Genomic DNA, 14888 nt, shown 5'->3' on the forward strand with positions numbered 1-14888 from the left:
GGCAATTGGATGGCCATCTTTGAGTAGTTTCTGCCATACATTGTCATTGGCTCACTCCATGCTGAATGCAAGACAGCGATGGTGTTGGAGTGATAAATAAAGGTTGGTTTCACTCATCATTGGGTATCTTTGTTACCATACTCTCCGGTATGGTGATTTGTCGCGTTGTCGCTCTGTCCTCAGCTTGTTCTGTGTGCTGGGCTACACTTTGATACCTTAAACCTCCTTCCTAAGTATTCACTCCCCCGTGCAACCAGGCTCCACTCTTGTTGAGTCTCTGGGCTCACCGTTGCTCAATCTCCACCGATTTTTTCTTTGCTCAGTGGCCGCTCCCGTTTTCCAGGAAGCGCCGCTGGACTAGTCGCTGGTAGAGTCCATCCTTCTCCATCAGCTGCTGGTGAGTTCCTTCCTGCACTACCCGCCCCTCCTCCATCACGATGATGTGATCCGCATTCTCCACTGTCTTAAGTCGGTGAGCGATGATCAGCATGGTCAGCCCCGGGATCCGTGACAGAGCGTCCTGCACCTGGAAGAGAGGGAGAGGCTTACACCTAAATCTGGAAGAGACTTACACCTCCAGCTTGAAGAGAGTGAGAGACTTACACCTGCCTCTGGAAGAGAGTGAGAGACTTACACCTGCATCTGGAAGAGAGTGAGAATCGTACACATGCATCTAGAAGGGAATGAGAGGCTTACACCTGCATCTGGAAGAGAGGGAAAGGCCTCACTCATGGATATGAATTCCCTATCAGATCTCGAAGTTGCCCATCTCCCTCTCCCATTTAGTTCTGCTTCTTCCTTGTTTCTGTACTTTTGGTCAGAATAATCTGTATTTTAGCTTCTGAATTTGAGACTCACATGATCGCTGGAATAGCTCATTTTAGGCTTTCCTGTAACCCTCCTAGAGAATGCCATTGTAGCTAGTTTCTTCTACTTTGATATCCTCATTATGCTCACCTAGGAATACCTATTTAATGTGCAATCCTTGAATCACAGCTGTGAAGCTTCTGAATGACGGTTTGATAATTGTAGCTGCTATAAACAACAGATTTTAGCTCTTCAATGAACATTATCTGTAAACTGTATGCCAACTCTAAGTGTTTCTCCCATGTACTGTCCAGGAACTTACACATGCACTGTGGCAATAAAATTGATCTGGCAGTATACGTTGACTGAATTTAAGAGTATTATTTGGACATTGCATGTAACATGTAACGGGTTGGATATTTTCAGATAGTGTCAACAAGGATTGCTGTAGGTATGTGATTCTAACACTAGAAATGGAGGTGCAAATGATGATGCCTGCAAGCTAAGAGATAGGGTGCAATAAAAGTCTTCAGCACTTTTTAAACATTTAGGAAGTGGCTTTAGAAGATATGTAGGAGGCAGCTGGGCTGTTTCAAGACATGATTGGAACCCAAGCATTTTAATTATGTTTTATGTTTAATGAGGTTCACATTGTTGAACACATGATGGGATGCATCTGCTTAACTGTGAAGAATCTATCTACAGTGATGGACCATATGTATGAGACTGACTACATTTATTGAGGCGTCAGAATGGTTGTCGCCATTTGTGGTTGAATGCAAAACTAACAGTGAACTCCGTATGTGCATTGACCTGTGTGATTACAGCCAGATGGTCTTCGTAGACATCCCTCATCTTCCAAAGATGGATGAGACTATTGCCACACGTGCTCTGCCAGGCTATATTCTAAGATGTATCTACATAAGTGTATTATCTTGCGGTTTTGGTGGAGATGTAGGGGCAGATTTATGACAACCGGCTCATCCCTGCAAATCAGCAGGGATGCGCCAGGTAAGATGAATCATGCAAGTTTACCCTTGCGCCACCACAGATGTGCCCCATTTACTATGATTCAGATGCTCCGTCCATCACCACCCCCTTTTGTACCACTTTGTTCACCATAAGTTGGCAGGGTATGCTCAGACGTGAGTACCTTGCTCACTTTGCCACTGGATTCAAGCAAGCAGGACTGAAGACGGCTGGAATGCCAGAAACCGGTCCTCGGAAGCTTGTTTTCGGTCCAGGGAAGGCATGGCTTGGCAGTTCGGGCTGGACTGTTCCCATGAGGCACAGGGTCAGACTGATTTGCATATAGCCATGTCTGAACTGGGGTGGCAGAGTGGGCTAAAGAACGGTGATGGATTAAACCCAGATCTTTTGACTGGGTGTGAGTGTTTGATTGATTCAGATGCTCCGTCCATCACCATCCCCTTTTGTACCGCATTTACTATGCGGCACATCGTGGCGCAAGGATAAACCGATGCGTGACGCATCTTCTGTCGTAAGGGTGGCGCATTGCTGGAGTCGTGTCCAGCAATACTCGTGGCCTGCCCATACATAACGTGGTGCCTCACGCCTTACGGCTGCTTCAAGCATGCGCAAGGTTTTGACGCAGCGGTGTCGGGAAAGTGACGGAGTGGAATCTTGTAGATTTCACTCAGGCACTTTACAGAGGCTTTACTGCGCCATAACGCCCTCCCCCGTGCTGGAATGCTCACATGAAATCTGACGCAGGTTTCATGTGGCACAGGGCTTTACAACGTGACGCATCTCCCTATATGGCGCATGGTTTATGCCGCTGCGCACAAAAGTGACCCAACGGCAGCACAAAAGTGGTGCAAGAGGCTCTTAAATCTGTCCCTTAGTGTCTGTTTTTGTAACACATAATGGCATGCTTCAGTTTAGAAAAATACATTTTGGCTTGGGGTTGGAAGTCTTCATGAGGATTGGGTACACCTGTTTAAGGTAATGAATGTAGTACTGGCCTTTCAGGATAATATGTAGCAACTGTTGGGTGTAAGTGACTAAAACACAAATGTGCTTTTGGAAACAAGGAAGTAGGATACCTTGCTTATCATTGCTACAGAAGGACCCAAAGCCTCCATGCTAAAGGCAACTGATGATTATTTTCCAGCCCCAAAAGAGAGGGGTTTATTCACTTGCTAAAGGGAGCATTTACTAGATTAATGTGGAAGGGGAGAGATTTGTCTAAGGGAAGGACCAAACTCATTCTTTCTAATATTTGTCAAATAGACCCTAATATTGGCTCCCATTTTACACGCCTTTGTCCAAGGAAAATCTCCATATTTAACTATGAATGCTAGTGAAGGTGGCGTGTGCATGCTGTTATCTCAAAAAAAGGAGCTAAGAAGAAGCTGTGGCGCCTTAAGTTCTCACGTTTGAAGGCTCCAGAAAGGATCAAGATCTAATGATAAAAGATGTTAACGCGCATGTGGACTGTGGACATATGTAAGCCATATCTGAAGGAACAAAGATGACATTGCAAACAGTCCATTTACATTTTACTGGAACACTTGTGCATACAAGCAAACCCACTGTGAGCTTTGGCACACAACTGTGGAAATACTGCTGGTTCACAACAAGAAATCCGAATGCATATCTATGTGGAAGATGGTTTGGAGAGAAAAGTATTTAATGGGGATAAGGATTTAGACTGTTTGCTGTAGCAAGTGAATCTTGAACAGAGTAAATCTGTTACGGAACAGGAATGGATGAATGCTTTGCAATAGGATGCCATGAGACAACTGATTTTGTTAGAAAGACAAGACCTGTGGTGAGATGTCTTGTATGGTACTAAATCCCTGGCAGCAGAGAGGTCATTTAAAGCTAGTTATTTACTTAGAGAAGAAACGTGTTCGAGGCATGTGGGCTGCTGAATTCATATCTTAGCATAGATCGCCGCCTAGTGTTGGGTCCGGATGATTGCACCTTGTTGTATTGGAAGAGTCTTCGAAGTATCACGAGATAGGTGACTCCTCCCTTGGACTACAGTGCACATGGGCATCCACTCCATCCTTAGATTGTTTTTTTCCGCCATTGGGTTCGGATGTTATTTCCTATACTCCAACTTCGGAACCAAAACTAACTACTTTCTAAGGCCAAAAGGCCTTCGAACTCGATGGTATTGTTTTCGCTCGGTACCCCTCGACTCCATTAAACTTTTCATCTTGATCCGGTCGTCGACGCGGGCCGTTGGGCCTTATCGACGCCACGTGCGACTTTCACCGATGGAAAGGAGTCCATTTAAAAGGCGCCCACAATGCCACTCCAAATACCCGCATACTGACAAGCATACAGTATGCAACAAGTGTTTGTCACCTGAACACAAAGAAGAAAATTGCCCAGCATATGCCCAATTCCGATCCAAGAAAACCATCAGGAATCGACGGGCTGCCAGGCAAGAGATGCAGAAGTCGGCACCGGAGAATATCTTCGAGGATGAACAAGATCTCCCCGAAGCCGCCGACTCTGATCTAGAGATCGTCACCGTTGAGGACCAATCGGACTCCGATGACCAGATAACGCCGGGGCAAACTGTGAGTACTCAGCCCCCCACTCCACTCCACTTAGCCCAAAAAAGAAGGCTCCGGTCGAAGCATCGCCGAAAGGCCTTAGCCAAGATCGAGATATTCCTTCGGAGACCCCACCTCTCGGCTCGGAAGCCTAAACACACGCCTTCCGGTAGCCCAGGCCCGAAGAAATACATCGAGCCAAAAAGAGCTTTCCAGCCAAAGGTCGTCGAACCGAAAAAGCTGGTCGACCGGAAAGGCGTAGAATAAAAGAGGGTGGTCCACCCAAAGGTCATCGACCCGAAGAAGAAGGTCGTCGATCCGAAGGGCAAAACACCCAAAGAGGGTCGTCGAGCCCAAGAAGCCCTCGGCATCGAAAAACTCAGCACGAAGAGCATATTCGAGCCCAAGAAGCCCTCGGAACTGAAATCCTCGAAACCGAAGAAGGTCGTCGAGGCCAAGAAGGTCGTCGATCCTAACAAAATAGACAAACCAAAAAAGGCCGCTGATCCTAAAAAAGGTGCCGATCACACAAAAAAGGCAATCGACCCGAAAAAAAACCTTGCTTCGGACAAAAAACGCACCAAACTAAGAAATCCCGTCGATCCGAAGGCCGTTGTCGACCCTAAAAAGGGCGCTGATCCAAAAAAGGACGCTGAAAAGAAAAAAGGCGTCGAACCAAAAAAGGTTACCGCCCCGAAATCGGCAGTTGAGCCCAAAGGAGCTCCAACACCAAAGGCCCTCGAGCCAAAGACTCCAAAACAAGTCAATAAACCAAAGCCTTCGACGCCAAAGCCACAGACTGTCGAGGAAGAACTCTTCCATCCAGATCCGGTGACTGAAGAGCAACCAAAATTATATATAGCCCCTAAAACAGGACACGTGGTAGTTTACCACCGAAAGAAGAGGCCCTTACCACAAGACACTCCTTCTCCTGTTCCTCCAAAGAAAAAAGACTTTGGGTCATCTCCCTCAAGACCTTTACTCCTCCTCCTTTTCTTCCTGATATGCCTTTTGTACCTTACTCTCCCACACATTCTGATTACAATGAGGGAGAGGACATGGGGGAAGATCCTCATTACACTTATGATGAACCAGGGGATCCTGATCCACAGATGATACATAGGATGACCAAAATGATCCTGACGAAGCGCAACCCATCCCAGACACTTACCCATACCCTATAAAACCGTCGCCTACAGACGACACTATCATGTTTAATCAACTTATAGACAGGACAGCAAAATATCACAATGTTGGCATGCACACTGACCCTATAGAGGAGGACTTTTTATTTGACACGTTCCCCACTTCAGAAAAAAATGTTAAAACACTTCCTATGCTTAAAGGGGTCCTAAAGCACGCGCCAGATATATTTAAAATCCTGCTAGGGCGCGGGTGCTCAATCCGAGGATTTGGAAAAAATATAAGGCAGCCCCAGCAGACCCTACTTATATAAAACAACAGTTGCCTTTAGATTCATTAGTAATTGCAAATGCTCGTAAAAGGGCCAACTCACAGACAACAGGAGATGCTCCCCCTCCTGATAAAGAATCTAAAATACTAGAAGCCTCAGGGAAAAGGGTAGCTTCACAGGCCGCAAATTCATGGAGAATTGCGAATACACAAGCTCTTCTAGCAACATATGACAGAGCACACTACGACCAGCTCGAAAGTCTAATGCACCACCTACCAGAACCTTTTAAGGCGCAGGCTAACGACCTGATTCAGGAAGGCAAGTTCATTACCAATGCCTCCATCAAATGTGCGCTAGACGCAGCCGATACATAGGCCAGGTCTATCAATACCAGCGTCCTACTGCGCAGACACGCGTGGCTACGCATATCTGGTTTTAAGAATGAGGTGCAATCCACCATCCTCAACCAACCAGTAAACCAAGATTTCCTGTTTAGCCCCGCAGTAGACACCATTTTAGATAAAATGAAGAAAGACACTGAAACTGCAAAGTCAATGGGGGCACTTCAGTTCCAACAACATCGAGGTTCCTTTCGTCGCTCCTCATATAGAGGCGCAGAAAGAGGCAACACATCACAAAGCTGCTCTACCTTCAAATCTAATACCCAGAGCACTTTTAACAAAGGCTCAAATAGAGGAGGTTATAGGGGCAACAATAACAAAGGCAGAGGACGTGAAGGCAATAACACCCGAGCCTCCACTGCCACCAAACAGTGACTTCATCACACTCCCTCCAGACCATCTAACACCAGTCGGAGGCAGAATCAACCAATTCCTACCTGTCTGGAACGCAATTACCACAGACAGGTGGGTGAAACAAATTATCCAGTATGGTTATTGCCTCGAACTCACTTCTACTCCACCCAACATACCACCCAAACACCGTCCTATGTCCAAAGAACACATAACACTGTTATAACAAGAGCTCCAATCCATGCTACAAAAGGGCGCCATAGAGCCAGTCCCTTTTCAACACCAAGGAACAGGAGTATACTCTCTATACTTCCTAATTCCCAAAAAGGACGGGTCGCTCAGACCCATACTAGACCTCAGACCTCTGAACCAATACATACTGTCGGAGCACTTCCATATGATAACTCTACCAGAGGTACTCCCGTTACTTCAGCACGGCGACTTCCTTGCCACATTAGACCTCAAAGATGCATACTTCCACATGCCTATACATCCAGCTCACAGGAAATATCTCAGGTTCACAATAGAAGGTCAACACTATCAGTTCAAAGTTCTCCCTTTTGGAGTAACTACAGCCCCAAGAGTGTTCACAAAATATCTAGCCGTAGTGGCAGCACACCTCAGGAGGCAACACATCCACGTGTTTCCATACCTTGACGATTGGCTCATAAAAGCCAAATTGTACGCCCAATGTGCAAGCCATATGTCTCAAACACTCCAGCTGCTGCACAGTCTGGGTTTTTCCATAAATTACCCAAAATCCCATCTACAACCCTGCCACATACAACAATATCTGGGAGCTACAATAGATACATCAGTAGCAAAGGCATATCCAAATCCAGTCAGGATAGCCAACATGCAGACACTAATCCAAAGGTTTCAATTCAATTCTTTATCTTTATTTCGACTGCTTTAGCCATAAAAGATACATACATAAAAACACAAGTCATATCAGTTTACACATGTGACGCTAAAAACAATTAAAAACGTGTCCATAGGTTACAAAGTTCATTAAGAACATCCTCAAGGGTAATACATACATAGATGCATGAAACACCAGGGCTTCATCACAGTTAACATCTAGTAATAAGAGGATGGATAGGTTTTTATATAGCGCAATATCACCACCAGATTTCAAAGCGCTTTGCATTGGGAACCCATCCTGGTTTTTCCCTGTGAGATAGGCCCTACTGGGTATCCCCAAGGTGAAAGCCAGGCATCCCGCCGCGGGGGGCCGTAGTGGAGATTAAGCAAGCTATTGCCCAGAGTTGCAGAGTGTGAACCTGTGATTCGAGTAGGCACCGAAGCAAGAATTACCGAGTCCGTGGACATTTTGGGCTCAAGACCCTGCCGCGTTGGGAATTGAACCCTGGTCCCGGGTCTGATCTCATCGTCCAAGTCTGCCTCCTCTAACCAGTGAGCCACACTTCTTCACCAGAGGAGAGATCATACACCATCATCGTATAGCAAATATGACATACAAGAGCCAAAGGAATTTAGCAAAAGTTTGACTGCTCAAAATAATTGACCACTCTTCCTGCGAGCAAAGTAAACTGAATAAAGAAATCTACTATTGCTAAATACAATGAATTGGGAAGTGTTAGTTTTAACAATTCTATATGCCATAGTACAAGATCTTATTCCTAAAATGTTACACAGGGGTTTGATCCACCTTTTTCTTGCTTTGGTGTATGCTTGGCAAAAAAACAGTATATGGACCTCGTCCTCCGTGTGAGAACCTGGGCACATTGTACACTTTCCCTGTGTAAGGTTGACCCCTTCCAGTTTTCTCTTAGACCAACGTTCAACGTTAGAGTTTATCATGAGATTCCCATACCTGAACTTCAAGAATAGAGACTTCGCGAGAGGAGGCTCTATCTCATCTAGATAGGACTCAAAAAAAGGTTCATCTTTGAAGCCTAAAAAGTTTTGAGTTAGGGAGCCGATTCTATTGCCATTAACTAACTGATTAGTAATGAAGGACCAGAAGGCTTGTTTCACCATAGATTTTGCATAAAACGGTTGCCTTTCCGGACACTCCCAAAGCTGAGACAGACCCAGGATAGAAAACCATTTTTTAATATGTTTGAGCCATACAACAGAATGTAAAGAATCTAGACCCAATATCTCCTGAAGGCCTTTCCTATAATCGATCAGTTCAGGAATAGACCATATTCTTACCCAAAACATTAGTGGTCTTATAATTGTGTAGTTATCAGTTCTTTTGAGGTTCAAGTCAAATTGAAGAGGAGTCAGAGGTGTACTGGTGAGGACCCTTACAATTGATCTCATAAATTTATTATCCAGGCCATAAAAACTATCCCTTGCCCAAGGCCCCCATATCTCAGCCCCATAAAGGGCAGCAGACTGAATTTTAAATTTAAAAAGCTCAAGCGCAGAAGTCACACATTTACTTGAACTGGGGTTAAGTTTGCTAATAATTGGCTTAGCATTGTGGGCATAAGACACCTTACTTTTCTCAATTTGGGCCTTCCATGTTAAGTTTTAATCTAGCACCACCCCCAGATAAGAAAAATTATCAACTATTTCTAGGGCTTGGCCGTCCAGACTTAAGGTCCCCCTATCCGGCCTGCAGGGATTTAATGCCATACACTTAGTTTTTTTAACGTTTATCTCTAATCCTTTCTTCACACAGTACACACTAAAGGAGTTCAAGAGCGCCTGGAGACCTTTCTTAGTTTGGGTTATCAGGATGGTATCATCCGCGAAAAGTAACGCAGGCACCCTTTCCCCATTAAGTTTTGGTGAATCGCTAGTACAACTGTTCAAATGATTAGGGATATCGTTAACAAATAATGAAAATAAGGTAGGGGCCAAAACGCATCCTTGGCGTACGCCATGCTCTATGGGGATGTCACGCGTCAATTCCCCTTTTGGACCCCACCTGATGTTAGCGTGATTCCTAGCATGCAACTCGACTATTTGAGCCAGGAGACAGCCTGGCAATCCAACTTCACTTAGAGACCTCCAGAGCAATTTGCGAGGAACAAGGTCAAATGCCGCTCTCAGATCTACGAAGGCGACATACAAATGACCCTTCCTAATAAGTACATACTTCCAATATATACAACAGAATCTGAAGACCTGATCTATGGTACTGACCTTGCCCCTAAACCCGGCTTGACGTTTGGTAAGTATTGCTTTTTCCTCAAGCCAATCATTTATCCGAAATAGTAGATGCTTGGAATAGAGTTTTTGCAAGATGTCCATCACACTAATCGGTCGATACTTTGATGGAACAAACCTGCTGCCCTTTTTAAATATTAGAACAACTTCTGCAGCACGCCAACTATCTGGAAATTGACAATTGCTGGATAAAGCATTAAACAAGTGATTTATATATGGGGCCCAGACTTCGATCTCATATTTGTACAGGTCACCTGGTATTTTATCGGGACCAGGAGCTTTACTACTTTTCAATTCGGCGATTGCCCTTTCCGTTTCGCCAATTGAAAAATTAAGACACTCAATCGGTGGTGGGGACCATGGAGTGTCATCAGATCCACTGTCGTATTGTTTATAAAGAGATGTGAAGTGCGTCACCCAGGTCAATTCGTCTAAAAAGACGTCCTTCACAGCTCTACCTGCATGGGACCCATTGGCTACCAGCTTCCAAAACCCAACATTGTCCTTAGATTTGGCGGCAGCCAGCATATCCGCCCAGTTTGACTCTTCCCATGTCTTTTTTGAGGTCCTTTGGATGTGCTTATATGTCTCCCTGGCAACTTTAACATCATCCTTCGTTTTGTTTTTTATTGCAAACAGTAGCTCCCTCTTGGCCGATCTACATGAGTGGTCATACCATAAATTACCATGACACCCCATCCTTACATTTTGTTGCTTTTTTTTTGGCATTTTTGTCAGACATATTTTTAACTCTTGGAAGAATATCTTATGTAATGCAATGAATTGATCATAGTAATTGGGTGAAAAAAAGTAATCATTTATGGACCTAAAGGTTGTATCAAAAAGTGAGTATACAGTTGCAAGTGCATTTCCATGTGCGAGTACCTGTGACTATTTCAATGCACGTCTATTGTTACTAACGTGTACCACGTCACACGGAATGGGGCTAGGAACCTCGGTGGCAGATAATAAAGAGGGTTCACTAAACAGGTTAACATCAATGGACAATTCCAATGGATAATGGTCACTCTCACCCCTATTTACCACCACGAAATCGACCATGTGATGCCAAATGCTCAATGAAACAAATATAAAATCCAAGTTGCTTGTGATATCGGACCTTACATAGGTGGGATGTTTTGAAAGGTCGGAGGGAAGGCGACCGTTACATGCCCTGAGACTATGATCAACCGTTAGCCTCACCAATTGCACGACCAGAGTCGAACAATTGACGAAGTTTGTGGTTTCAAGCTGAGGAATGTTATTCGCTTGGTCTTCGTCCTCAAAGACGTCTACAAGCCCTAAGACGGGTTCAAAGTTACAGTTTATGTCACCACCCAAGATCACTGCAACATCACCAACCACCCTTTTCAAAAAACTATCCAGAATTTCAAGAGTGGGAGAATATTTGGAGTGTGCTAAGGATCTGTTATAGACATTAATTATGTATCATTCTACCCCATTCATATTTGTGAGTTTTAGGGCCAGGATGTCAGATGAACCTGCTTCTGTTACTTCGATCTTAATCTTCAATGTAATTTTGACCCATGTGATGAGACCCCCCGAGGGTCTACCCCTATTTGACTGAACAGCCCCAATGCCAAAAGTTTTATACCCTATTCTATGAGGTATGTCTATTGCCCATGTTTCTTGCAAAAGATAAAAGTCGCTAGAATCAATATATTCGGCCCACTCTGGGTCCCTCAAGTTTTTGTTTACCCCCGCAATGTTCCAGGAGGTTAAAAGCAATGATGGTTTTGCCCCGTTACCAGGATGAATTGGCTTTGCAGTGTCCAATATCAGAGCCACTGGTCCTGGCACATTATCTTGTGGTGTGGCATCTACAGAGTGCAGTTCTATTCGGGGTGCCAGACCCACTGCACCATTAACGGCTCCATCAACCAAGCAACCCTCTTCGTTCCCAGGATTCATCGAGCTTGCTGCTAGAATGTACTTCTTAGCTAGGGCATCCACATTGTTTCGGTTGTCATTACCCCCCTCTCCCTTTGCCCATGTTACCTTACTATTATCATATTTGATGGAAGTACTCTCATCACAAGGTAATTGATCGGTGCCATAGAAATTAGTGGTACAGTTTGACGAGGTTGTAAGTCAATCAACTCCATCTAAGCAGCTGAACCTATTATAGGTAGGGACTCCATTACACACGTTGTGATAGCCCTGCCTACCCAATTCAGTACCACGCCTAGAATGTTGATTAATCGTGGTCCAGTTCCCTCCATGGTTGGTACGCCTCAATGGGGGATAAAAGAATGTTAGGGGTCTGGCTTCAATGGAGGATGTGCCTGCATAAGTATTCCATGCACATATATGTTGGGTAGTGTGGGGATCCTCGAATGAGACAACAATACAGTCACCCGGAATTGATTTATTTATGGGACCAATCCAAGGTACCCTCCTTACCATAAGAATTCTACTTTTCATATGATTTGGAACAGGCTTATTTTCATTTAACCAATAGATTACCTTATTTTTCAGGGACAGAAACGTTTCCTCGTGTTGGTTGTCTAGCTCAGGGACCCCAGTAAGTACAACTACAAAAGGACTTGCATCAGGCGGAAGATCTATAAATCCTCCCCTTGGGTTGTTACTAACATAAGATGTATGGTAGTTGTGATTGTGAGCTTTATTTGCCGAGCTTCTCTGGGCCGAGGACACATTTGAAGTAGGTACGGTATGTACAGGAGGGTGAGTATTGACAACACTAGCTATTTGGTTATTCATGTTGGATACAGAACCCTTCCAAATCGATTTATTGGCGGGTTTTCCATTAGATGGAACCATGGGGGTTGCAACAGAAGTGTGAACAGCACTCACAATCTGGTTATTTACATTTGGCACGTCCTTCTTAGAAAGTTGTTTATTAGAGGGATTTACGTCCAGAGGTACCAGGGGCATAGGGGCAAGTGTGGTGCTGGTAACTACGTCGGAGCTCTGTAGCTCACTGCCACTTGAATTTAAACTTAGACTGGACAGAGTGATGATACTTTTCTCCACCTCAAGGAGCTGGTTTTCAATGCAAGTTAACCTGACTTTCAGTGGCCTGAGAAGTTTCTTTAGTGTCTCCCACACAGTTTTCAGAAATTCTTCTTTGCCCCCCTCTAAATCTACCACAGGAGTGGTGATCTTCTCATCCCCAATGGCAGAGTGCACATCTATTTTATATACATTCAACGCTTCCATTTTATCACCGTTATTAAACAACTGCATAGTAGAGAGCGTCTGATGAGAAGTGCTACTTGAGCCCCCTTGTGGCTTAGTCCCCCCTGTGAAACACTGGCTTTTTGCCACTTTAGCCTTTTTCCTAGCATACACTGACATTACTTGGCGTTTTCTCTTTTGTATTGGCTTAAAGTACTCTTGGACTCTTCATTCCCTTTGTCATCCTCCGACAATATGTCCACCTTAGGAGATGTAGGAGAGTAGGGTCTGCTATCCTATGGTCACCCCAAATTTTTGCTTTTTGCTTCACTGATTTTCGACTACTGAGGCTGTGGGCCTGCTGATCAGACCCCCAGCCTGCTGTTCTCTCACTAAATTAATGACACATGTGCTATAGGCACATACCAATTGGAAATGGACTCCTTGTCAGCCCCTGTAGAATGCACTATAGGTGCACAGGGCACAGGAGCCACTAAGGCCTACCAGGGGCTGCAGCATATCTTTTGCCACCCCTGGCTGGTTCTTAAATTGACACAACTGGCTGATCACTCAGCTGGGGTAAGGTGGTGTACACACCCCTTGCTTAGATATAGTATACCTATGTCTAAACCTATATCTGGACACATGTAAACCTGTGAGCCACTCCTATAGTCAGGCCTCACCAATCCTGGAGGCTGGGTGCATGGTTTTATGTGAGATGGAGCTCTAGCATGAGCTGAGCCTGTCTGCAGCCGTCGGGAACAAATCCCTAAGCTGTTTCAGGATAATGCCATACCATATACTATTAAGTGCCTTATAATCCTCGCGGTTATTTAGCAACTTTGGTTTGGCTTTATCAAAACATGTCGTGTAAGGTGTCATACGCTTTGGAATACCATCCCCTCGCCAGTTCTGGCGACGGGGATGGCATTCCACCCCTCTAGAGGGGTAAGACATGTTACTTCACTTTAATGCGGTTGATTTCTCCAAAGGCCTTAAGATCCACAAAATGGATGCCTCTGCCACAGACAAATGTCTGGACCCCTGGAGCTGACCGAAACTCAGTCAAGGGGGTCCTGGACAAAGGGTTTCCTGTCACAGGAGGGTGTCACCGCCCTCCAGACAGGAGATAGTGTATTGTAGCAGGGAGGTTTGAAAGAAACCAGACACTGCCTGGGGCGCACAAGGCTGCCCCTTGCATAATCCGGCCAAACCGGTTCTGGGGCACTCCAGCCCTCGTGCCAGGGCGGCCTGGATCAAAGGAAGGGGGTGTATCCACCCACTTCCTGGGTCCCACTCATAGGAGGGGACCTAGCAGGTAATCACGCCCACCAGATTCGAATAAGAGTGGGAGCAGTGCCAATGCACATCAGATTTCCTGGAAGAAACATTTGAAACGATATTCTGGACCCTTCGCCCTCCATCTCAACGTGGAAGCCCGAAGAATCTCCCTTGTGGTCAAGGAGTGACCACCCTGCAGCAGCAGGCACCATCCAGCCCTCGACGTCTACTTAGTTGCAGTTCCCGCCGGAACTCGAGCGACTGGGATCGACGAGATCAAGCCTGCCCAGCTTCTAACAGCCCGATCCACAGTCCCTGCAAAGCTGAGACCCGTGGAGGCGACCGGAAGCGTGGGGCACGCCATCTTGAAGTGACCACGAGACGCTGACCGTGCAGCCCACGAGTGACCCTCGAAGCTGTACACCGGGGTTTGAGAAGCCCCCACCCTGAGCTACTCCTGAGCCGAAGTTCAGCCCTCCACACTCGACGAGTGCTGCGTGGGGCCCTTTGGCACGATTTGGCTCAACGCGTTGGCCCGGTCACTTGCCAGCTGGCTTGTGGTCCCTGTGCCCACGAACTACCTAAGAAGACTTGTGATTCTGGTTGCTCCAGATCCACACCAGCTCCCCTGAAAAGGAGCCCCGACTCTGACCTTCCTGGTCCGAGTGAGAAGCAATCTTCCGATCCTGCGTGGATTGCTCTTACCAAGGCTTGTTTGCTCCAAACTTGAAGCCGACTGCACCGACGGTGAGAGCCTGCGTGGGACAGATCGTGACCTGCTCCTGGACGTCG

At 45.7% G+C, this 14888-nt stretch overlaps 1 protein-coding gene across 1 annotated transcript in view; it reads right to left on the minus strand.

Moving 5' to 3' along the window:
• Positions 1-207: 207 nt before the first annotated feature.
• LOC144754043 (antigen peptide transporter 2-like) overlaps positions 208-14888 on the minus strand; it is a 149168-nt gene continuing 134487 nt past the window's right edge. The window contains exon 12 of the mRNA XM_078641555.1: positions 208-526. Within this exon, the coding sequence (XP_078497681.1) occupies positions 320-526 (207 nt within the window). The 3' untranslated portion in view covers positions 208-319. The remainder of the gene's footprint in view (positions 527-14888) is intronic.

This window comes from Lissotriton helveticus, chromosome 5_1, assembly GCF_964261635.1.
Source record: "Lissotriton helveticus chromosome 5_1, aLisHel1.1, whole genome shotgun sequence".
Taxonomy (NCBI): domain Eukaryota; kingdom Metazoa; phylum Chordata; class Amphibia; order Caudata; family Salamandridae; genus Lissotriton; species Lissotriton helveticus.